This window comes from Dipodomys ordii, unplaced genomic scaffold (assembly GCF_000151885.1).
Source record: "Dipodomys ordii isolate 6190 unplaced genomic scaffold, Dord_2.0 Scaffold36, whole genome shotgun sequence".
In the NCBI taxonomy this organism is placed as follows: Eukaryota; Metazoa; Chordata; class Mammalia; order Rodentia; family Heteromyidae; genus Dipodomys; species Dipodomys ordii.
In genome coordinates this window covers 3,460,115-3,485,387 of record NW_012267252.1, presented here as the reverse complement: position 1 = coordinate 3,485,387, position 25,273 = coordinate 3,460,115, and the positions used below count along the sequence as shown (strand labels likewise).

General features: G+C 40.3%; 2 protein-coding genes across 4 annotated transcripts in view; both read left to right on the top strand.

Moving 5' to 3' along the window:
• The window catches only part of Erlin1 (ER lipid raft associated 1), a 37,085-nt gene extending 26,113 nt beyond the window's left edge, over window positions 1–10,972 (top strand). For both annotated transcript variants that reach the window (XM_013017818.1, XM_013017819.1), the window contains exons 10-12: window positions 2,881–2,970; window positions 4,779–4,858; window positions 8,713–10,972. In XM_013017818.1, coding sequence (XP_012873272.1) covers window positions 2,881–2,970; window positions 4,779–4,858; window positions 8,713–8,934 — 392 coding nt within the window. In that variant the 3' untranslated portion in view covers window positions 8,935–10,972. The remainder of the gene's footprint in view (window positions 1–2,880; window positions 2,971–4,778; window positions 4,859–8,712) is intronic.
• Window positions 246–17,332, top strand: LOC105986740 (60S ribosomal protein L39-like). Of its 2 annotated transcripts, none has more exons than XM_013017820.1 (2): window positions 246–253; window positions 16,981–17,332. In XM_013017820.1, exon 2 carries the CDS (start codon window positions 17,004–17,006, stop codon window positions 17,157–17,159), a length of 156 nt encoding a protein of 51 aa, XP_012873274.1. In that variant the 5' UTR covers window positions 246–253; window positions 16,981–17,003; the 3' UTR covers window positions 17,160–17,332. The 2 variants fall into 2 exon arrangements, with proteins under 2 accessions (XP_012873274.1, XP_012873275.1); XM_013017821.1 differs by lacking the exon at window positions 246–253 and adding an exon at window positions 14,294–14,304.
• The last annotated feature ends 7,941 nt before the right edge of the window (window positions 17,333–25,273 follow it).

The following is a 25,273-nucleotide window of genomic DNA, read 5'->3' as shown; positions in this document are numbered from 1 at the left end:
TTTTAATGTCCTTCAGTTTCTCTGTTATCTAATGTTCCTAGGTAGAGGAAAGCTCTCACTGGGCTGCTAGAGTTCTTAGTCCCCATTTCACTAGAGTTGCTGCTTTAGAGGTCTCAAGTTTTAAATTACACTCTTAGTTCTCTCATTGCAAGGCATCATATTGCTCTACTTGAGCCGTTACTTAAGTCTTTGTCCCTGTGTTTACCACCCCCACAACTGCCACCATAATAGGCTCTCACTTTGCTTTTGTCACCTGAATATCTCATTCTCATATGGGCTTGCCATGCATTTAAAAACAAACACATTGGCCAGGCGCTGGTGGCTCACGCCTGTAATCCTAGCTACTCAGGAGGCTGAGATCTGAGGATCGCGGTTCAAAGCCAGCCCGGGCAGGAGAGACCGTGAACCACCAGAAAACCGGAAGTGGCGCTGTAGCTCAAGTGGTAGAGCACTCGCCTTGAGCTGAAGAGCTGAAGGACAGTGCCCAGGCCCAGAGTTCAAGCCCCACGGCCAACAACAACAACAAAAAAAAAATTGTATTTAATGTTGAATGTTAAAGGCATTAGCTGAAATATTTTCTCTTTTTTTTTTTTTGGGTCCGATCGTGGGGCCTGAACTCTGGGCCTGGGCATTGTCCCTCAGCTCTTCAGCTCAAGGCTAGTGCTCTACCACTTGAGCCACAGTGCCACTTCCGGCTTTTTTCTTTTTGCTTATGTGGTGCTGAGGAATCGAACCCAGGGTCTTGAGCATGCAAGGCAAGTGCTCTACCACTGAGCCACCTTCCCAGCCCAGCTGAAATATTTTCTTACTAGCCTACTCAACTATTTTTCTAGAACTAGAAATAGCATTATTGAAGAACTAGAACTCTCATTGGTTATTTCCACATGATGGAGAGAAGTATTGATGAAATTCCACAGTAGTTCTTCTATGTGGAGACATTCTCTAGATTCTAGCTGCAGGCTTCACTTTGTATTTTGCATTAAGTTTCTGCTTACGGCTAAATGTCTAGCCCAGTAGTTAATTTATTTGTTTGTTTGTTTGTTTTGCCAGTCCTGGGGCTTGAATTCAGGGCCTGAGCACTGTCCCTGAGTGTCTGTTTGCTCAAGGCTAACACTGTACCACTTGAGACAGCACCATTACCAGCTTTTCTGTTTATGTGGTACTGATATGAATCAAACCCAAGGCTTCATGCATGCTAGGCAAGCACTCTACCACATTCCCAGCTGTCAGTAGTCATTTTTATGATAGTATGCTAGGTTAATTTTACTCTGATACAGAATAATTATGGCCTACAATAGTTGATTTTGTCTTCTGGAACGAAGAAACTACTTGAAAATTTTCTTAGGTATATTTGCCAAGGGCCTGGAATAAGATTTGTTAAAATATGATAATCTCTTTATACCTGTGGGTACAAAACATGCCCACATACCATGCCCGTACAAAAATCTGCAGATGCTTCTTCCCTTATGTTAAAATGACACTTTTTTCAAATAACTTAAGCACATTCTCCCATATACTTTAAATCTATAGATTATTTGTAACACCTGTTATAAATACATTAATCATTTCTAGTTAGGTCATTTAGAGAACAATAAGAAAAATATCTGCACATGTTCAGTAAAATACAAGTTTTTCATTTTCAACCTTCATTTGGTTGAATCTGTAGGTGAGAAACCTGTGAATGCAGATGGCCAACTGTACTCAACTTTGGATGAAAAAGCAAACTCAAACTGGGTGGTGGTGGCTCATGCCTGTAATCCTAGGTACTCAGGAGACTGAGATCTGAGGATCACAGATTGAAGCCAGCTCAGGCAGGAAAGCCATGAGACTATCTCCACTTAATCACCAAAGAAGCTAGAAATAGAGCTATGGCTCAAGTGGTGTAGTGCTAGTCTTGAGCAAATAAAGCTTAGGAATAGTGCCCAGACCCCCTCCAAACTGGTAAACCCACAACAAGAAAGAGAGAGAGGGAGAGAAGGGAAGTTCGGAAAGGGAAAGAGTAGAGGGAAGGGAAGGACAAACTGAGAATGTTCTTTAAGAATTGCATTGATTAACTGTAAAGTGAAATCCTGAATCCTTTGGTTGTGGTTAAAGGTTTGCTCAGGGTGTTTAGATTGTCCCAAGCATGCTTCCTGTGGCTGCTAACATGCTCATTCCTAACATTTATTTCATCTTCTAAGATGAATTAACTCTACTTTTTTTGTCTTTTATTGGCATTCAGAGTATTCCTCCTCTGGTTTTCTTTTCCTCATGTCATTTACCTGATAGATCCTGAGTATTTTACAGTAAACTTAGTCTGTCACTCAAGACAGATCTTCTAGCCTTCTTTTTAGTCTTTTTTTCTGATTGTCTTGTCAGAATTATCTTTCCATTGTGACTAGTTCATTCATGCCTTCTTGTTTTCCTTAAATTATACTTCCTCACATTTTCTTCTGGATTCATGTCTATTGTTTTCTATAAAATTCCTTCCAGGACTTTCTTGGTTTAACTTACCACTCTTACTCTTTCTCATGCCACATTTTACGATTGTCCCATGTTACCATGCACTTATGTTGCTCTGGTTTTGTCTTGTAGTACTTTATTATTAAGTATCTTTTTTAACTTTTAGTTTGTGACTCATTGCTACAGTCTCATTCATAGAGTACTGGAGCCATTAACCTTTTAATACTCCTTACCATAAAACTTGGACTACCAACTAGAGCAGTAGTAAAAGTAAGACATAAATTCTTTTATCTCTTTAAGTCATTTAAAGTTCAAATAAATAAAATTTACAGGAAACAAATAGCCAAAAGGTCCTATATAATTAATGTTAGACTGTTCTGCTGACTCTTAATTGCCTCAGGTATTTTTAATGTGTCCTCTTTTGTTGTATAATTATAGAAGCAGAGAAGATTGCACAAGTGGCAAAAATTCGCTTTCAGCAGAAGGTGATGGAGAAAGAAACTGAAAAGCGCATTTCAGAAATTGAAGGTACCTTGGAGTATGAGGCTCTACTGTCCAGATCTGCTATTTTACTTCAGGGATCAGCTCTGGCTTGTCTTGTAGGGAAGACCATAGAATATTTTGATCTGGGAGAAGTAGTTGGTCTAATATTCTAGATGAAATTTCTAAAATACTATTATATATGTAGTGCTTGCTTTGGTGTGTGACTCATATTATGGCTCAACTTTTTCCTTAAATTTGAGCTTATTCACTTTTGTTCTAGTCTCAAAGTATTCAGCCAGGTACAAGTGGCTCACACCTGTAATTCTAGCTCATAAGGGGCTAAGATCTGTGGATCGCTGTTCAAACCAGGCCAGGAAGGAAAGTCTGTGAGACTCTTTATCTCCAGATAATAACCAGAAAACTGGTAGTGGTTCTGTGGCTTAAAGTAGTAGAGTGCTAGCTAGCCATGGGCAAAAAAGCTCAGGGACAGTGCCCAGGCCCTAAGTTCAAGCCTCATGACTGGCCGAAAAAAAAAATTATTCAAAATCAGTTGTATAAAGAATGTATAAAATAATGAAACACCACTAGTTTCTTTTTCATTTATCCAAAACAGCTATAGCAATAACAAAAGAGAAAAAAAGTTACAGGTCTGATTGTGGGTTTTGTTTTATTTCATTTTGTTTATATGGTGTTTGAACTCAAAGTCTTATACTTAATTCAGTTTGGCAGTGGCTTTAAACACTTGAGCCACACTTCCAGTCTGGCTTTTTGCTTGTTGTTCTGGAATATGGAGTCTTGTGGTCTTTTTTTTTTACCTGAGCTGGCTTCAAACTGTGATCTTATAGATCACAGCCTCTTGGGTAGATAGGATCATAAGTGTGAGCCACCAGTAAGTACTCAGCCAAAGTTTTGATGAGGAATTTCAAACTCTTTGATATCATATAGTAACACGTTGATGTTCTCAGCTCACAATCTTGAGAATCCTTTTGCTATGTGCAGCTGCTTCCTATCTTTCTATGTTAACTGATTCAGGATCAAATTTGGAAGGGTTAGTGACAATGTAATACATAGAACAAAAGCTTTCCTGCCTGAGTTATTTTACTTGAGACCTGAATGGGGGGAGGAGGGAGTGTGAGGCTTTGCATGATGTGAGGAAAAAGAAAAATAAAGAAAAAAATAACTAGCTGGGTGCTATGGCTCACATCTGTAATCCCAGCTACTCAGAAGGCTGACATCTGAGGATCATGGTTCAAAGCCAGCCTGGGCAGGAAAGTCCATGAAATTCTTGTCTCCAATAAACCACTAGAAAACAGGAAGTGGCATTGTGGCTCAAGTGGTAGAGTGCTAGCTTTGAGCTGAAGAGTTCGGACAACAAAGAAAAAAACTTACTTTGGAGCGATAGGGTTTTTTTTGCTGTTTGCTTTCAGTAGGTCCTAGGGATGGGGGGGTGGGGGGGAGCGGGGCGCCTGGACACTGTCCCTGAGCTCCTCTTGCTCAAGGCTAGAGCTCTACCATTTTGAGCTACAGCTCCATTTCCAGTTTTCTGGTGATTAATTAGGGATAAGAGTTTCACAGACTTTTCTGCCTAGGCTGGCTTTGAACTGTGGTCCTCAGATCTCAGACTCCTAAGTAGCGAGGATTGGAGGCGTGAGCCACGAGTGCCTAGCTGAGATTAAAAAAAAAAATGTAAAAAGATTATTGCCTTTTGAAAAGGAGCTATCCAGGGATTGGGATTTGAAAACTGCCAATACTATAAAATTTTAAATTCAAATATTAAGCAGCAGGAAAGAGACTCAGCTGAGGGAATGGGTTGGAGTTGTTAAGTTTTTCTTTGTTTCTGTTTTACTTGCTAGACGCTGCATTCCTGGCCCGTGAGAAGGCAAAAGCAGATGCTGAGTATTATGCTGCACACAAATACGCCACCTCAAACAAGGTTACTAATCTTCGTACCACTTTCCTAGAGATAGTTTGTGTTGTGCTTTCCTTTTTCTGGGGCTCTCATTTGATAGAAGTGGTCACAAAAGGTAGTGACCAACCAATCATCCACAATCAGCCAACTGCTTAACAAGACAATTGTATATTCATTGGATAAGGAACTTTGTCTAGTTCCTTATAAAAAGTATAGAAAGTAGGGTCTTCAACAAAATAAATACCAGGAAACAGTTACTCGTAAGGTGGAAGGTAGGGCCAAGGGGAGGGAGTTAGGCAAATGAAGAGAGAAAATGAGGAAAATGCAGTCATAAAATTCAATGCGGGCTGGGAATGTGGCTTAGTGGTAGAGTGCTTGCCTAGCATGCATGAAGCCCTGGATTTAATTCCTCAGTACCACAAACAGAAAAAGACAGAAGTGGCCCTGTGGCTCAAGTGATAGAGTGCTAGCCTTGAGCAAAAATAGCTCAGGGACAGTGAATGCCTAGGCTCTGAGTTCAAGCCCCAGGACTGGCAAAAAATAAATAAAATTCAGTGCATATCCTACAAATTTAAGAACATTGAGGGAAAGGAGTAAGATTGAGGGGAGTGATTAGGGAGAATGATGAAAGGGGTGACATTGTTCAAGATGCATTGTATTCTTTTTTTTTTTTTTGGTTGGTCATGGGACCTGAACTCTGGGCCTGAATGCTATCCCTCAGCTCTTCAGCTCAAGACTCTACCACTTGAGCCACTACACCACTTCCGGTTTTCGAGTGGTTTATTGGAGATAAGAGTCTCATGGACTTCCTACCTGGGCTGGCTTTGAACTGCAGTCCTCAGATCTCAGCCTCCTGAGTAGCTAGTATTATAAGCATGAGCGTCCAGTGTCCGGCATACATTGTATTCTTTAAACTGCTTTGTTGAATAACAGTTCTATTAAATTTTTTTTTTTAATAGGGACTAGCCAGGTACCATACCCTGGCTCACACTTGCACTTTTAGCTATTCAGGAGGTTGAGACCTGGAAAAGTGGTTCAAAGAAACTCAGACAGAAAAGTCCATGAGACTCCATCTCCAGTTAAATAGCAAAATGCTGAGCTGGAGGTGTGGCTCAGATGGTAGAATGCCACCCATTTGCAAGAAAGCTGAGCAAGAGCTTGAAACTCTTGAATTCAGCCTCTGGTACTGTCACCAAAAAAAAAAACCTTAAGTGATAGTATATAAGCCAGGAAGGTAAGGGGAAGTATGGAGCAGGACAAAGGCAGATATGTGAGTGCAGATCAAGTGCCAAAAATCTTGTACTGTAGTCTATAAGAGCTCAGTAAAGTTGAAGATCTCCTGAAAGAGTAACAAGAAAAGTAAAGTTCATTTAGAATTGCTTTCCAGATAACTAACTAAATGGTTTCTTAAAGCCTTTTTAATGTAAGTTGGTACTGCGTAGCTTAAAGTTTGAACTTACCCCTAAAAATGGGTAGAGGCTAAGTTTGTTTGGAGCAGTATCTGTTATGAGCTATATTCTTTCCATGTAGAGGTAAGAAACTTTTTCATGGTTGAAGATAGTCTCAAGGTATTGTGGGATATCTTGTACCCCTGACAACTTGAAATGTCTGTAGTGTTTTAACAGACACACTAAGGCACACACACACAGACACACACACACACCCCTAAATGTTTCCAGTTGAACATTCTTGTTCATTAGATAAAAAAATGGTCAGTCTTGCCGGGCGCTGGTGGCTCACGCCTGTAATCCTAGCTACTCAGGAGGCTGAGATCTGAGGATCGCAGTTCAAAGCCAGCCCGGGCAGGAAAGACCGTGAGACTCCTATCTCCAATAAACCACCAGAAAACCAGAAGTGGCGCTGTAGCTCAAGTGGTAGAGCGCTTGCCTTGAGCTGAAGAGCTGAGGGACAGCGCCCAGGCCCAGAGTTCAAGCCCTACGACCGACAAAATAAAAAAAAAAAATGGTCAGTCTTGAGGAATTCCCTATATGGTAATTTGAGAAAGGAGGTTGGGTGATGTATAGATGAACATATAAGGAATTGGGTAAGTTAACTAAATAGTATAGAGTTAATTACAAGACAGCTAAAATCCTGATAAAATTCTGAGAAGGAAAAGGTATGTCCATAACATATAAGATTATTATCTTGAGGCAGGTAAAAGTTGAGTATAGTGACAGCTAAGGTATTTGATACAATTTAAAGGGTTAAAATTAAGATTTATGGTATAGATGGCATAAAGTTTTAACTTATAAAAGAGCAACACAGCCTGCATTTAGAAGAAATGATAAGATACAGTTTGTTGGCAGAATGTGAGTTGTCAGTACTTTGGAATCCAATATAGATTCAGAAATTAACTTTTTTAAAAAATGGAGGACATAGCTCTATAGAAATAAAGTAGAATTTGATACAGATAAAAACAAGATAGGAAACTTCAGTTTACAAAACTAGCAGTCCAAACTTGTAATGAGAGAAGCTGACCAGACACAAATATCAAGACCTTGTTATTGAGATTAACCTTGTTTTGAAAGAGTCAATAGTTTTCTGACATTTTGAAAAAATTGCTACTTAGTACCAACTTACATTAAAAAGGCTTTAAGAAGGCTGGGAATGTGGCTCAGTGGTACAGTGCTTGCCTTGCATGCATGAGGCCCTGTGTTCGATTCCTCAGCACCACATAAGCAGAAAAAGCCTGAAGTGGCTCTGTGGCTCAAATGGTAAAGTGCTCTCCTTGAGCTGAAGAGCTGAAGGACAGCACCCAGGCCAGAGTTCAGGCCTCACAATCAACAAGAAAAAAAGAAACCATTTAGTTAGGTGCTATGAGCAGACATGATTGCAGTGTTTTAACAGGGTAAGCATTAATTCAAGAGAGTAGAGATCAAGAAGTACATGATACCAGAGGATAGAGAGGTACTGTGGGTGAGTAAAGGGCTTTTGCCTAAAAGATAGATTGGGCTCCACATGATTATTAGGGAAGATTCTGAGGAATTTTGAAAGGATATATTTTGAGGATGGATGAAAAAAAATGAGTTTCAGTCAAACCCAGAGAGATTTTGCCTGGTTGTATGTTGGCAGCATGATTTAAACAAAGCAAAATCCTGACAGAGAAGGAGATCTGAGAGTAGACAAAATGTGTATCACAGTTGAACAGCCAGCTTTTGAGTAAAGGCAAGATGCCAAGTTAGGTGATGAGATTTTTTTCACTTCTAGAATTCGATTAAGAAAAGCAGAGTTATAGCTCATAGTAATACCGTAAACTTAAGCCCTCTTTGGAAACTCAACACTCCTATCCATGTACCTGTGTACCTCTCAAAAGACTCAACAGAAATTCCAAATCAGTTCCAGGTTGAGTTCAGCTCCTTGAAATGAAAAGTATAGGTAAAAGTTCTTATATGCCCTAAGTTACTTTTAGAAAATCATTATCACTAGTTAGCATTATTTGTTCCCCACCACCCCCTTCTATAAAAGATGAATTTTAAGTAAACAACATTTCCAACAGTAAGATAGGAACTTCTTTTTTCTTCTGATACTGAGGATTGAGCTCAGGGCCTTATACAAGGGGTCTTTAACATTGGACCAATATCATGGCCCTTCAGTTTTTATTTTGATTTTGAAATAGGGTGTCACTAATAACAACCTGGCTTGCTTTCAACAATGGCTTTCCTGCCTGCCTCTGCCTCCCCAGTAGCTGATAATAGAAGAAAGTGTAAGTCAAAAACTTAGCCCTACTCCAGAGTAAGTGAAAGAGCATCATTGATGGGTAAACATTCAGAATTGAGTCATGATATTCAAGAGAACAATAGGAGAAATGGTTATAGAGAAAAGGAGATGGCTGTGGCACAAGTGTCCTGATTCCTTTGCTCTTGTTTGCTTCCACACAGCACAAATTGACCCCTGAGTATCTGGAGCTCAAAAAGTACCAGGCCATTGCTTCTAACAGTAAGATCTACTTTGGCAGCAACATCCCTAACATGTTCGTGGACTCCTCTTGTGCGTTGAAATATTCAGGTGTTAGGACTGGAGGAGAAAGCTCCCTCCCCCATGAGGAGGCTTCGGAACCCTCTGGAGAGAGTGCAATCCAAAACAAGGAGAGCACAGGTTGATGCAAGAGGTGGAAATATTCCTTCATAATGAAATGTGGCTTGGGGCTAACTGGGAATAGTGGTTTTATGGTCTCCTCAGATTTACAGAGAATTTGTGCTGTCTGTCCTGGCTCTCTTGTGATAGTCCTAGTTTGTCAGCTGATTGCAGGATAGAACAGGCTGTCTGACAGCCACCATTTTATCAAGTATCCTGTATGTGTATGTATTCCTTTCTAAACTGGTACTCATGAGTGAGAGAATGTCTAATGCTAAGATACTGCCTGCACTGGAATGTTAAACACTAAATATATAACAAGCTGTGTTTTTCTAAGCTGAGGTCTATTGAATAATGTTTAATAATGTTTACATTGGTTTCCGGGGATGTGTGTGCTCAAGCCATTCAAGAGATAGGAGAAGACTATCAAGACATGGTAAGTTAAAAAAGACTGATTACATCTGGGACCCAGACTCTCTTTGGGGTCCAGTCCTAGTGTTCCTCAATGTGATTAACATCCAGACTGCTGAGGTTCCCCAGAAAATGATCTTCCACTTGAGCAGTCATTTACTTGTTACAATTTGAACCTTTCTGCTTTCCTACAGACAGGTTGGTGGCCTACAGGGACATGCGCTTTGCCACCCAACTAGAAGTTCCTAATCATTAGTTTATTGAATTGATAGACGGAGATAAAGAGAGCTTGGTTTAAAGTTTTGAAGGAGATGAAACTTTGAACCAAAGCTCTAGGCCCTGCATTTCCCCCCTCTCCCCGCAGTCCTTTGGGTGATGACTGCCGGCATCACTGCCTCTGCTCATGTGTGACTAAGGTGCCTGGTTTTTTTAGCCACAGACAATTCTTTATATGTCACCTCTCAGCTCTGGCTGGCCAAGAATGTGAGAGGGCTTCTACCGCACATAGGAGTACATATAATTCCTAGTTAACTGCACAGTATTATGCCATTAATTGCAGGAAGTTTTCATTTTTAAAACTGGATTTGGGGTATATTCATTTGCCCTAGCACTTCTGTCCAAGGCCAACTCCTAGGGCTGCCATGGTTACTAGCACACTGATTCTCCTTAACATTGTTCAGCGTGTGGAACACTTTTAGAAAGCATCTTTGGTAATCTTTTTCTCCTTCCTCCTGACCCTGGGATGCTGAAATCAAAGATGATTTGGTTTCACCTTATCTTTGAGATCTAAAGTCCACTGACTTCCTGGGCAGCCAGAGAATTTACTTTTTGTGAGAAGATAACAGAGTTAACCTGTGGCTATGCTAGATCTACTTCATCTGGATCTGTTTTTGGTTTTTGCTTTTTGCTTTTTCCTTTAGATTAACTTTCGTGAACATTATGCTGCAGTTAGGCCTGAGTTTGTATAGCTTGTTGATCTGTTGTGTATACTGTTTTGAGGCCAGACAGAGGAGAAGTCATGGGACCATTTCCAGAAATCTCTCAGCTGTCAGTCTCACCACAGTTGATGAGTTGTGCCAAACACTTTATTTGGGAAGGGAGAACCCGGATTTGAATGGGTCTTTTTTTCCTGGGCCTTATACTACAAAGGCATTTGTAATATGAAGAAAATTGGGTTTGGGTTATTTAATTACATAAATTCTCTTCATGAATGAATTTTGTGTTCTTTGGCCCTCTTTTAAAAAACTTTTGAATCATAAAAATAACCTCTTGTCATTATTGTTGCTGCAGATAAATAATGATTATTGTGGGAAATCTGGATCATTGAGCATTGTATTTTCATTCCTAGAGAGATTTCCTGTTCCTGTAAGTGAAATGCTGTTGGCCCAAAGTGATGGTGTGGGTTTTCTTACCAGCCACAAGCCCTGGTGGCAGGGTTGAGGAACAGGGAAGTGCATTGTGAAGTATAAAAAAAAAGCACTTCCACTTAAACTCCCTGTGGAGTGAGCTTCCCTCTGCCCACTCAGTGAGTTGTGTAGCCATCCTTCAGGGATGTTCCTTTTGGTAAATATACACTGTAATCGAGGTTTAAATTTATATGTGAAATGCTACCTTTTTTAAAATAAGAAATGAAATAAAATTATTTTACTATCAGTGGTTGTATGTGTTTTGTGTTTCCCATATATCTTTATTCCCATGTATTTACATTTTCTCCTGTCTTGCTTACTTCAACTAGTGTACTTGCTGCTTGGCCCTAACTGTAGAGGCTTATATACATTTTCCAAAATACAGCCTACTTGATGTAAGAACTTTTAAAAATGAAAAGAAAAAAAAAGAAAGCATCCCCACTCCTTCTTGACTTCTAGAATTTAACAGAAGTTATTCTGACTATGGGAGAGGGCCAGGCATAAAGTGGGAAGAGGAAAGACATGCCCTCTGGAGCCTTCTTTGAGAGCTTACATAATTTTATGTTCAGAAAGGGAGAAGACCATTATATTCGCCATAAAAAAAACAGTTTGCATAATTGTACCTGGCAGTGATATGACATTATTAACTTCACTAATTCAAGTGTTATCAGTTCCTCAAGAAACCTTCCCTTGTAGGGATAACTTAGTACTGTTGAGCAGCAGGGAATAGTAATTGGGAGTTTGGGGAAAAGCATCCCTTTATTTTGGGCTCTCTGAGATTCACCTTCATAGTTTCTTTCCACTTTCACTGCTGTGAACTAGGGAATCTAAAAATTAAGACGAAGTGATATCTGACCCTTCCTGCAGAGAAATGTTAGGATTTGAATATGAAGTGTCCCCAAAGACTCATGTGTTAGGGTCTTGTACTCCATCTGGTGGTGCTATTATGGGAAGTTTCTAGAAACTTTAGGAACTGGCACCTAGGTGGAGAAAATAGGTCCCTGAAGGTGGGCCCTTCCTGTCCTTTGTTTCCTATACAGTAAGAAGTGAACCACTCCCACCTACTTAGCATTGCATTTAATTTACCAAAGAACATCATTTCAAGTAATCAGTGGAATATCCTAAGACAAGAACACAGTTAATTTATTTAATTATCAGCTGTTGACATCCAATATTATGTATAGGAAAACAAAAATTGACATATAAATAGAATACATTGTCTATACAGTAAAGAATACAGAATATAAAGTGAACTAGGACAGATTTACAAAAGTGATAACATCTTAGTATTTCTTATGAAAACATGATTTCAGCAAAAAAAAAAAAACAACAACAACTTGGTTGCTTGGCTGCTTTTTAAATTATATAAGCTGAAGATACAGCTGTTCACGTATCCATGACAAATTCTTTCTTAATGCATATAAAGTGATGAACGCTTTCATCATAGTTTTATTTTTGTTTTTCCAAGTTTCCTAAGCTTTATTGCCAAAAGATAGTTCATTTTTGGAAGCTTTTATTTGCTTCAGAAACACATTTAAAATTAGTTTTTAAAAAGTTTCATGCAGGCATTGATGGCTCATGCCTGTATCCTAGCTACTCAGGAAGCTGAGGTCTGAGGATCTTGGTTTAAAGCCAGCCTTGAGCCAAGCATCAGTGGTTCACACGTGTAATCCTAGCTGAGGCTAGAAGGCTGAGATCTCAGAATCACGGTTCAAAGCTATCCCAGACAGGAAAGTCCATAAGACTCACTCCAATTAACCACCAGAAAATGGGAAGTGTGCTAAGGCTCAAGTGATAGAACATGCATCTTGAGCCAGAGAGCTCAGGGATAGCGCCTAGGCCCAGAGTTCAAGCCCCACGACCAACCAAAAAGAAAGAGTGAACCCTGAGGCTCCAATTAACCACCAAAAAGCAGCTAGAAGTGAAGGTGTGTGGACCAAGGGTAGAATACCAACCTTGAATGAAAAAGCTAAGGAATAGTACCCAGGCCCTGAGTTCAAGCCCCACACAAAGTGTTTCATGGTACCATGAAATACAGGTTTTACAGTACTCTGGTATATGTAAAAGTTTGTTTTGTTTTTATGAAATAATGGTTGCTGATTTCTGAGTCCATTCTTTTGCGTGTTGTATTTTGTCTGATTTACAGATCTTTGTGATATCTAGTACTAGGGAGTCATCTGGATTAGGATCACTAAGTAGAGAATATATAAACAATAACACTTGGGTCAAGGTAAGTGATCATTCACTCAGGGAGCCATGATAATACTTCCACTATTGTTTATATTTGGATGGTAAAATTTTGTGAAAGTAGTCTTTGGTGCTGTTAGAAAGATTGCACTACCATAGGTGCTATCAGGAGGCCCAGTATAGTAGTTGCTTGCCAATGGAACAAGGCATCTCCCACAGATCAACTGAACAGTGAGCAGGTAAATTCTGTTGTATATCACTGAGTTCTTTCTGAATCTGATTCAGCACCTTTGGTCAGGGAGGGCAGTGGGGGACAGGGAACAGGAAGCTGCAGGGCTGGAGTGGTTGTGCAGTTTGTCTCAGCTTCTGTGGGTATGGGGTCAGGCAGAGACCTTCTGGCACTGCCACTTTGGAAGACTGAGCAGGGAGTGTATAAGAAATCTACCTTCTTTCTGTTCAGTTTTCCTGTGAACCTAAAATCACGCTAGAAAAAGTCCTCTAAGAAAGCAGTAACATCAGATTCTATCTCAACATTTTTTTTAAGGTAGAGCAGAGTTTCAAGGTAGTTAATAAAGAGTTGAAATCATATGCTTATGCACACAGCGACATGTTCATAATAGCCAAAAGGTGGAAATACCACAAATGTTCATAACAGATAAATAGGTAGCAAAATGTGGTATAGACAAACATGGAATTTTTTTTGGTCTTAAAAGGAAAATCTGATATATGCTCCTACATGGATGAACTTTAACATAAGCCAATTGTGAAAAGGACAAACACTAGGATTCCACTTATACAATGTTCTCAAATAGATTCATAGAGATAAAATGGAATTGTGAGCCAGGCACTCACACCTATCTATAATCCTAGCTACTCAGAATGCTGAGATCTGAGGATCACAGCCAGCCTGGGCAGAGAAGTCCATGATGCATCTCTAATATACCAAAAACTAGAAATATGCTGTGGCTCAAAGTGGTAGAGTGCTAACCTTGAACCACAGTGCCCCGGGACAGCACCCAGTACAAATAGAATGGTGGTCACCTGGAGGGAAGAGAGACCACAGAGTTTGGGGTGAGGAAGTTGTGATGATCACACAGCCATGGGAATGTACATGTGCTACAGAGCCATACACTCCACAGTCGTTAAATAGTATGTTTCACGTATAGGTATTTCACCCCACACAGAATTAGAACTGAGGTACTTGAGTTACATGCAATACACTCTTTGGACCTAACCAGATGTTCATGTGACAACATAGTGTTCCTTGCCTTTTACCCTCATCCTTTCCAGCTTCCTTTTTAAGTCCCTCCCTCTGAATCTTCTATGCATCGGAGTTTTTAATTAGCTAAGATCAAGACCTTGTTGAACTATTCTTTTCTGGGTTTATATGACCTCAGTGTCTCTACATCCACAACAATCTATAATTTTTCTATTAAATTTTAAGTCAACAAATAAAATGCATATTTATGCTACACATACGATTTCAATTAACTTCTTAAAATACAAACCTATTTTAAAGTACTGAAAATTAAAAGAGATTTTTTTTTACACCACACAGAGCAGTGCTTCCTGTAAAAAGCCCTGTGTTAAGTGGGGCTGTGGCTCAAGCAGTAGAGCACTCGCCTTGAGCTGAAGAGCACAGGGACAGCGCCCAGGCCCAGAGTTCAAGCCCCACAACCAAAAACAAAAAAGCCCTGTGTTAAAACCTCCCATACTCCTGGATTGGGAGGATTGTCACCATAAAAATGGCAACCCAAGCCGGGCGCTGGTGGCTCATGCCTGTAATCCTAGCTACTCAGGAGGCTGAGATCTGAGGATCGCGGTTCAAAGCCAGCCCGGGCAGGAGAGACCGTGAGACTCCTATCTCCAATAAACCACCAGAAAACCGGAAGTGGGCGCTGTAGCTCAAGTGGTAGAGCACTCGCCTTGAGCTGAAGAGCTGAGGGACAGCGCCCAGGCCGAGTTCAAGCCCCACGACCGACAAAAAAAAAAAAATGGCAACCCTGCCCAAAGCTATCTACAAATTCAATGAAGTACCCATCAATATCCCAACATCATTCTTTAATGAATAGAAGAAGCAATCCAAAAATTCATGTGGAATAATAGAAGACTTCAAATAGTAAAAGCAGGAAAGACTGCTGGAAGAATATTAATACCAAACCTCAAACTATTTAAAGCTGTAGTTATAAAAACAGCTTGGTACTGGTAAATGAACAGGCCTAAGGACCAATGGAAGAGAATTGAAGACTCAGAAATGATCCCACAACCTATGGCCATCTAATCTTTGCTAAGGGAGCCAGAAATTACCTGATGAAAGAAAGCCTCTTCAACAAATGGTGCTGACAGAATTGGCTATACACGTGTAGAAAACTGAAGTTAGATCCTTATATATCACCCTGCACCAGCATCAAACCAACTCCAAATGGATCAAAGACAAGGTAAGAGCAGATACCCTGAAAATATTACAGGAAGGGATAGCGGATACACTAGGGCTTCTTGCCACAGGTTGAAACTTCCTAAATAAAGATGCAGAAACAACAAATCAAAGAAAGGCTGGATAAATGGGATCTCATTAAACTGCAGAGCTTCTGCATGACAAAGGACATAAGCTAGCAAGATAAATAGCCACAGATTGGAGATCTTCACTAGTTATACAGCAGAGAAGGGCCTCATCAAAAATATGCCTATAGCTCAAAAAGAATCCAAACAAATCCTCAACCACCCCATTAATAAGTGGGGGCAAAGAACTAAAAGGAGACTTCTCTGGAGAGGAACTAAGCCAATCACATGAAGAAATGTTCAACATTTTGGCCATAAAAGAAATGCAAATCAAAACTACACTGTGATTCCACTTCACCCAAGTTATAATGGCCATTATCAAGAAAACAACATGCTGGTGGGGATATGGCCAAAAAGGAATGCTCCTACACTGTTGGTGGGAATGTAAACTGGTTTAACCACTTTGGAAAGCAGTATGGAGGTTCCTCAAAAGGCTAAACAGAGCTTCCCTATGACCCAACAATCCTATTCCTGATCATTTACCCAAATGACCACAATTGATCACTCTAAAGCTACCGGCACAACTATGTTCATTGCAGCATTATTTACCATATCTAAGAGGGAACCAACCCAGATGCCCCTCAATAGATGAATAGATCAAGAAAATGTGGTATATATACACAGTGAAATTCTATGCTTCCTTCAGAAGGAATGACATCGTCACATTCGTAAAGAAATGGAAAGACCAGACCCAAAGAAACAGGCTCCATTGGCTCCCTCATTTGTAATAATTAGTATATCTAGGCTAGTTATAGTAGAGGATCACAGTAGCTCAATGGCTAAGTACATATGACCATATAAAATGATGTTAATCGAAATGAACTCCAAGATACAGAAATGAGGTTGTTTTACTTGTTTTTTTTTTGTTTTGTTTTTGCTTTTGTTTTTTGGTGGTGGTGGGGCTTGTGCTCTTCAGCTCAAACTGAGCTTTCTACCACTTGAGCCACAGTGGCACTTCCAGTTTTCTAGTGGTTTATTGGGGATAAGAGTCTCAGGGACTTTCCTGCCTGGGCTGGCTTTGAACCATGATCCTCAGACCTCAGCCTCCTGAATAGCTAGGATTATAGGCGTGAGCCACTGGCACCCAGCCACTTCTTTGGGTTTTAATGTACTGTGTGAAGTTATTTCTTTTTTTTTCTCTCATTTCCACCCCCTCCTTTTGGTTTATCCCCTGTTGTCACTGTTTTTGATTTGGTACCCTGTGTCTGATTTAGGGATAACAGAATAACAGAATGGTGAGACAAAGGGTGAACCAATGCAACAGTGATACTCACAAGACATTTATTTTGGAAATGAACTTTACAACTTGGAGGGAAGGGGAATCGTGGGGGTAGGGAGAATGGGAAAAACAAGCAAGGTAACAATGTTTGACAAGAAGTGTACTCATTACCTTACTTATGTAACTGTAACCCCTCTGGCATCACCCTTACAATAAAATTAAATAAATAAAAATGTTTGTGAACAGGGCGGCTTCCGCTCTCTTCAGCTTTTGTTCGCCATGGTGGTTACTGTGCCTTCCAGAGCTTCCCATCATGGCTTCTCACGAGACTTTCAGAATCAAGCGGTTTCTGGCCAAGAAACAAAAGCAAAATCGCCCCATTCCCCAGTGGATTCGGATAAAAACTGGTAACAAAATCAGATACAACTCCAAGAGAAGACACTGGAGAAGAACCAAGCTGGGTCTGTAAGGAATTGCTTCAGATGCCCACATATTTATGCTCTACCATGAACCAGTCAAGCTGAAACGTCAGTACTGCCTGGACTGACAGTTGGGCATTTTTAAATTGATTTTTCTTTGGTTATTTTAATAATGGGCACAGTAATAAACATGTAATAAACATTACATTTGAATCATCAAAAACAAATTTCTGAGAACATCTCCCTTGACCCCAAAACTTCACCTCCTCAAACATCAGTTAGAATCTCCTTGTCTTTCTGACTCAGAATCCTCCACCCAGTTCCTCATTATTAAACTGACTTTTCTTCCTTCTCCTTTTCTCTTCTCACTTTTTAGGACAGATAGTTTGTTTTTTTCCCTTGGCATCTGCAGATAGTTTGTTTTTTTCCCTTGGCATCATAACAAAGGCCTAATGGCTAAGCCAGGCAAACAATAAATTCTCCAAATGGGATGGGAATGATAATAAAATTACATGTAGTTATTTTTTATTATGAATAATGTCAGTATTTTTGGTCCCAAAGAATGTCTTACTGTATACACTGTAAGTCCTTAAGAGATTCTAAAACCATTGTACCTCAGGGAAGCTCAAGACTATTATCTTCTGCTCACAGCCAGGCTCTGTGCAATAACCCATTTAAATTTCTTCAACAGTGCTGTGAGATATATACAGATGTAAAATTGATGTTCCCAAGGGGAAGAAATTTAACCAAGTTTACATGGATAGAAATAGCAAACTCAGATTTAATCCTAGTTTCTGATGCAGAGTCCATGTATTTACCTACTCTTCTCTATAAAGCCCTTGAGAAGACACAGCTCATTTGTACATCCAAGAGGACTTTAGTCCTCCTGAGACATTGAGTGATCTTCCCTAGCTCAATCCCATGGATGTTCTCAATGAAACCAAGAGACAATGGTCCATCCTTTTATATAGAGAGAGAGAGTCATGTTTTGTAGTCCAGGATGCCTCCAATTCACAATCCTATCTAAGCTTCCAAAACTGGGCTTACAGACACATATAACCATGCCCAGCTGGTCATTTAAATCACAGGACTGAATAGCAATAAAATATCTAAGCCAGTCTATTATGTTAGAAGTTAAGGTAGGAAAAACATGTAACCAACTCTCCTATGGGCTCTGGTTTCTACAGAGCTGTCTGGACACCTGAGCCTGCTGGCCTTGCTCCTAAACCCTTGGAGTTTTTTGGATCTCCAATACTCTGCATTGAATCTTTTGAATGCCTGCCTGCCTGCCTGCCAGGAGTTCTCCTATCCCAACTCTGAACCAAGGATGCCAACTGTTGCAGAAACAATAAAAAGTTAAATAAAATCAAAGGAGAATATTCTTAGGAGAGGAACACAAAGACACAATGCCTATGTGTATCTGATCATAGAAACTAATATTTATATAAATGAACTCCAGGAAAGAGAAACAGGCTTTTTTCCCCGTTCGTTGCTGTTTTTGTCTACGTTTTGTCTTATTTATCTGTCATTGGAGGGTAAGGAGGGCACAGAAATGGAGGGAAAAAGGGTGAACAAATGCAGCAGTGATATTCACTAAACTTGTGTTGAAAATAAACTATACAAGTTGTGGGGATGGGAGGGAAAACAGAGAGCGAGTGAAGTAGTGACATTGTCCAAAAAGAAATGTACTCTTTGGGCTGGGAAGGTGGCTCAGTGGTAGAGCGCTTGTCTTGCATGCATGAGGCCCTCAGTTCGATTCCTCAGCACCACATAAGCAGAAAAAGCCAGAAATGGGGCTGAGGTTCAAGTGGTAGAGCACTAGTCTACAGCTGAAGAGCTGAGGGACAGCACCCAGGCTCAGAGCTCATGCCCCATGACTGACCAAAAAAAAATGTAGTCTTAACTGACTTAGGGAATTGTAATCCCCTCTGTACATCACCTTTATAACAATTACAATTTTTAACTTAAATAAAAAGCAACTTAGGATCAATTCAGTGTATTTTGCATGCTCTTAGGCTGTCCAAATTCTGCCTGTGGTACCCCCCTTCATCTGAAATGATGAGATCATTTAAAGTCATGGACTCCTTTTCCAATTAAATTATCCAACATCCTGAGATTCTCTGATGTCATGTCAGTGAATACATGTTTTCTGGTTCTCTAAGTGAAAAAGAGCCACTTTACTTCTGGCAAGGAGGATTACACAGGTACAGACTGTTTGCAAATTAGGCAACCCTGGTACACAGAATGGATTCAGAGTCCATGCCATGGATGCTTTCCATTGGCTACAGGACAATCTGAGTCAACATGTCACTGAACCAATGATTGCCCTTTTGGAAGTCAGGTTAGAGGGGGCATATAGAAGAGCCTAAGTTTCTGGAATTCCACACAGTCATTTCCTGCCCTGTTCTAAGTCAACAAGATATAAATGCAGAAATAGTTTATTATTTGTTACTGCCTTCAATGTGGGTATCTGTTATATGAAAGCTACAAGCTAGGAATCCAGAAACAGATAAAATAGTCTCTGTCCTAAGTTCTGTATATTGTAATCAGGGAAGACAAACAAGTAACCATAATAACATAATGCAATATTTGCAGAGAAATATACACAGAGTTCCATAGAAACACAAGGGCACTGGAATCAGGGCAAGTAATAGGACAGGTTTAGTGAAAATGATGCTTTGATTTGTTTTTGAAACACAAGTATCAGTCAACTTCCAGTAGAGGGAGAGGATAAGTTCAGAAACTGAGGCTTTTACAAGACTGTAAGATGTTGGACATAAGAAGAAAAGGGTGATGGGAAAAACAAGGATCTGATGCTGGAAAGGCAATAAACAACAGGTCAGAGAAGGTCATTGCCAGATAAAGAAGTTTGGGCTAAACTATAGAGAACAGACTACTAATAAAGGATCTGAACAGTAGAAGAAGGGGCAAGCAAGGGAAAATGTGTGGTTTGCATTGAAGAAAAGCCATGATAGCTGCTTGGGGATGTGTACAGTGGAAGTGGGTGGAATTCCAGGCGGAAAGACACCATGTAGGCAAGGTTGAACAAGACCAGTATGGAGCTAATGGCACTGATAGGAAAGGCAAAGGGCAGTGGCAAAGAACTCCAGATAGAAGACTGAAAGGACTTAGGGAATGAGAAATGTGGGAAGAAAGAATTTAGTACAGCTTCTATAATCTTTTGTTTTGTTTTTGAAACAGTCTCACTACGTAGCCCAAGCAGGCTACATAGTGGTCCTCCTGCCTTGTCTTCTTGAGTTCTGGGATTACAGATAGACATCACTATGCCTGGTGGTCCCATGTTTTTTGATGTGGGTAACAGGTTGGTGCCATTTCTCCAGAGGAGCAGCTGTCTGGGAAAAGGTGCTTCATGTAGAGTCTACTAGGTCAAGTTTCAGGTCTCAGGGGAACAAGTAGAAGGGAAAGCATCCTAGCCAAACAATAAGAAACTAATATATAACTAACAAATACATAGATTATGCAGTTCATGCATAACCTCTGCTTAAGTGTGAAACTGTCAAGAGCCCTGCCGGGAGTCCCTCTGCATGATAAGCTTGACTATCTCGCTGGAACATCTCTCGAGGCTATTTACAGAATCTGGTCTTTGCATCCTGCCCCAAACAAAGACCAGGTAGCTGCTATTGACCACCTTTTCACATTGCCCTAAGCAAGCATCCTGCAGCTGCTATGCCCAATGAAAAAGCTTCCTTATTCTAAGCATATAAATACCCCTGTGTGAAAAATAAAATTTGGCAGCTTGATCAGAATCCTTGTCTTGCTGTCCTTCTTCGTGTCTCTTGTCCCTTCATTCCTTCTCGCTTAAGTTCATTGCCCTGGTTGAAGTCCTGCGGGTCGGGACATGAAACATGACTGGAACAAACAGTGTGTGGGGGCTTGGGGCAGTGAGATGTGCTACCTGGAGAGGAGGAATGAGCTATTTGTAAAGAAAATAGTGCAAAATCTAGCATCAAGTTTGTGCCAGATGCAAAACCTCAGAATTTTCTAAGGGCTGCTTTTAGAAGATATGTTCAAGACATATTTTAGCAAATTGAAATTAAGGGCTAGGAATGTGGCTTCATGGTAGAGTGCTTGCCTCACATGCATGAAGCCCTGCGTTTGATGCCTCAGTACCACATACACAGAAAAAGCCAGAAGTGGCACTGTGGCTCAAGTGGTAGAGCTATAGCCTTGAGCAAAAGAAGCTTAGGAACAGTGCTCAGCCCTAAGACTAGCAAAAGAGGAGGGGAAAAAAGATACGAAAATTGAATTTAAATCTACTTTTAAAATAGGAACGGATGGGCTGGCTGGGAAGGTGGCTCAGTGGTAGAGCGCTTGCCTTGCATGCATGAGGCCCTGGGTTCGATTCCTCAGCACCACATGAGCAAAAAAAGAAAAAAGCTGCAAGTGGCACTGTGGCTCAAGTGGTGGAGCGCTAGCCTTGAGCTGAAGAGCTGAGGCACAGCGCCCAGGCCCAGAGTTCAGGCCCCAGGACTGGACCCAAAAATAAAAATAAATAAAATAGGAGCAGTATTTTGAGCTCACTTCCAACTAAAAGCAACAGAAATGAGAAAAAAAAACCACTTTCAATACAAGAAGTATGTCATTTAAATAACAACAACAACTAAAGCTGGGCACCAGTGGCTCATACCTGTAATCCTAGCTATAGGAGGCTGAGATCTGAGGATTGAGATTCAAAGCCAGCCTGGGCAGGAAAGTCCCTGGCTCAAGTGGTAGAACACTCACCTTGAGCTGAAGAGCTCAGGAACAGCGCCCAGGCCCATGGCTGACAAAAACAACAAAAAACTAAAGAAGCTGGATGCTAGTGACTTATGCCTGTACTCCTAGCTACTCAGGAAGCTGAGATCTGAGGCTCACAGTTTGAAGCCTGCCTGGTAGGCTTCTGTGAGATAGGAAAGTCTGTGAGACTCTTTTTGTTGTTGTTGTTGTTGATCATAGGGCTTGAACTCTGGGCCTGTGCTCTGTCCCTCAGCTCTTCAGCTCAAGGCTAGTGCTCTACCACTTGAGATGCTGCGCCACTTCTGGTTTTCTGGTGGTTTATTGGAGATAAGAGTTTGATGGACTTTCTGCCTGGACTGGCTTTGAACCACAATCCTCTGATCTCAGCCTCCTGGGTAGCTAGGATTACAGGCATGAACTATCGACGCCTAGCTGTGAGACTCCAATAAACTCAGAAAGTGGTGCTCAAGTGGTAGTCTTAAACACAAAGAAGCTCAAGGACAGTGCCCAGCCCTTTAGTTCAGGCCCCAGGACTGGCAAAAAAAAAATCTATAAAGAATGACTGCCAAATTAAGTGACTTCTGGTCTAAAAAATGTGAGGACATAGAGTCAATACATACCTATGTGATCATTGGGAAAGAGACCAGCTTCCCTGAATTTCAGTGTCTTGTTCCTGAGAATGCAGCCAGGGGGTAGTCAGGGTATCAGCTCTGATTAAGTGGGAGGCTAAGATGGTTATGTTCTGCCTTATGGTCTCTATCATAATAGAACCTCTTCTTTTTAACTGAACACATGGTATCTGGGATTCAAAATTACATTGATCTGCTTTTCTTGCATGTAGGCAAGGCCATAGGATCAAGTTCTGATGTGTGGGGTAGAAGTAGAAGTGGTGTGTACAATTGTGAGATGTTAGCTCTCTTTCATTGGGTTATAATTCATATATCACATAATCCAGCCACTTAAAGTATACTTTATTGCCACAATCAGTGCTAGATTATTTTTTCACCTTCCAAAGAAACCACACCTTTCTGGGCTAGAGGCATGGCTCAAATGTTAGATCAAACCCAATAATACCCCAAAAAAGGAAATCACCCCTTAGCTATCACTCTTCAATCCCCCAATTCCCCTATCCCAGCTCCAGAGAACCATTATTCCACATTCTGTCTTTAAAGACTTGCTTATGTAAATAGAATCAGTAGTCTCTGTTTCTGCCTTCTTTCACTTGGCATATTTTTTAAGGTTCATCCATGAGATTATTGCATGTCTCCATATTTTACTTTTTTAGCATTTAATTATATTTGGATATCTACATTGTACTTATCTGTTCATTAATTGATAGTACATGGCTTGTTTCTACTTTGAGGCTATTGTGAATGATGCTCCTATGAATAGTCATATGCAAGTCTTTGTGTGGACATTTTGGCTTTTTTCAGGTAGCTACTCATAAGTGAAATTGCTAAGTAATATAGATATGATATAGGATTTAATGGTTCCAAGAATTGCCCAAACTGTTTTTCAAAGCTATCTCATTTCTTATTGCTAGCAATAGTGTGAGAGATTAGGAATTTTGTTCTTAAAGAGAAGATGTACGTCTTCCTATGGCAGAATGTAAACTTAAGAAAAGTCTAGAACTGCCTCGGAGAAGAAAGAAAATGTGTGCTGAGGTTGGCAGAGCAACAAGCTAGAGGGAGCCAGAGAAGCAGGGGTCTTAAACTGCTTGCTTCCAAACTTGACTTATGTGGGGGGAAAAAAGGCAATTCTAATGGGCATACTACTAAAGAACCAGAGAACATAGAGAGTGCCATTCACAAGACAGAACAAACAGGGAGACGGATTTAAAAAAGAGCCAGACTAACAAATGTTATCTATACTCGACTTAGTTCACTTAACACATATCATCCAGGTTCATCCACGCTGTCACAAATGGCATTTTTCAAAATATCTGTGTTTGTGAAGTGGGATGGAGGAGGAAGAGAGGATCGCCAGATTCCAAGATAGCAACTGAATAAAGTGTATTGTTTTGAGAGACACCATTTCCTGAGCTCTAACCTTAGAGAAAAGATGTAATATCACTGAGTATAAGGTGTTTGATGGAAGGTGTTTGAAATATTAACCCTGGGGACAAATTCTCACTTTTCCTAACCTTACTCTTTTAGTTTTCATCATTGTGAAATCCCCCATTGAGAGATGAGTAATAACCAGAAAGAAGCAGTCAAACATCAGAAGATAAATTATTCCAGACAACAGGACAGAAAATAACCCTCTGAAGTCTCAAGTTACAAATTTTCTGATTAACTTAGGATAACATTTAAAGAAGAAAGAAGATTAAGAGAAGAGCAAGGAGATGATAAAATATCAAAAAGAAAGGAAATTGAGTTGGAAGAGCTCAAGAAGAAAATAAGAGAAAAATGTAACCCATTAACAAAGAGCTCTTAGTCTTCCTCAAGACTAATCTAAAAGACACAGGCATAGACATATAATATGTATGTATATATATATATATATATATATGTATTTATACATTCATTAACAAGTAGTAATTTATATATATATATATATCAGCATAATGTGATGTTTTAAGTCAAGACCTTGAGAAGATGGTTCTTAGTCAGAAAGCCAATTTAATCTTCAGATTTTCCAAATAAAAAAGTTGTGATCATTTAAAGAAACTCATTTATCTGGGTGCTGGTAGCTAATGCTTGTAATCCTAGCTACTCAGTAGGCTGAGCTCTGAGGATCACTGTTCAGAGCCAGCCCAGTCAGGAAAGTTCGTGAGACTTATCTCCAATTAACCACCATAAAACTGGAAGTGGTACTGTGGCTTAAAGTGGTAGAACCCTAGCCTAGAACAAAAAGAGTTCAGGACCAGCACCCAGGCCCTGAGTTCAAGCCTCACAACTGATAAAAAAATAAATAAATAAAGTTATTTAAAGTGTTGTAGTTCCCACATATGTAAATGAGATCTAATGATCTCTCAAGAAAGATAGGAACTGTGTGTATCTGCAAGGCTCTTTTCTGATGCTGAGAAGTGAGCAAGGTGGGTGACATTAGGAATAGATGGATACCTGATCGCAGAAAAGTAGAAAAAAAAACAACTGGGAATTGCTGCTTATTGGTGGGATTCACAGATGATACCATGTGGAAGTGAGTGTAGGAAAAGAAATTCAAGAAGTACCCTACTGACTCCAACAGCTAAGGTTACACACCCGAACTAACAAACTCTTCTCTCAAAAATTCACTCCAGCCGGGCGCCGGTGGCTCATGCCTGTAATCCTAGCTACTCAGGAGGCTGAGATCTGAGGATTGCGGTTCAAAGCCAGCCCGGGCAGGAAAGACTGTGAGACTCCTATCTCTAATAAACCACCAGAAAACTGGAAGTGGCACTGTAGCTCAAGTGGTAGAGCGCTCACCTTGAGCTGAAGAGCTG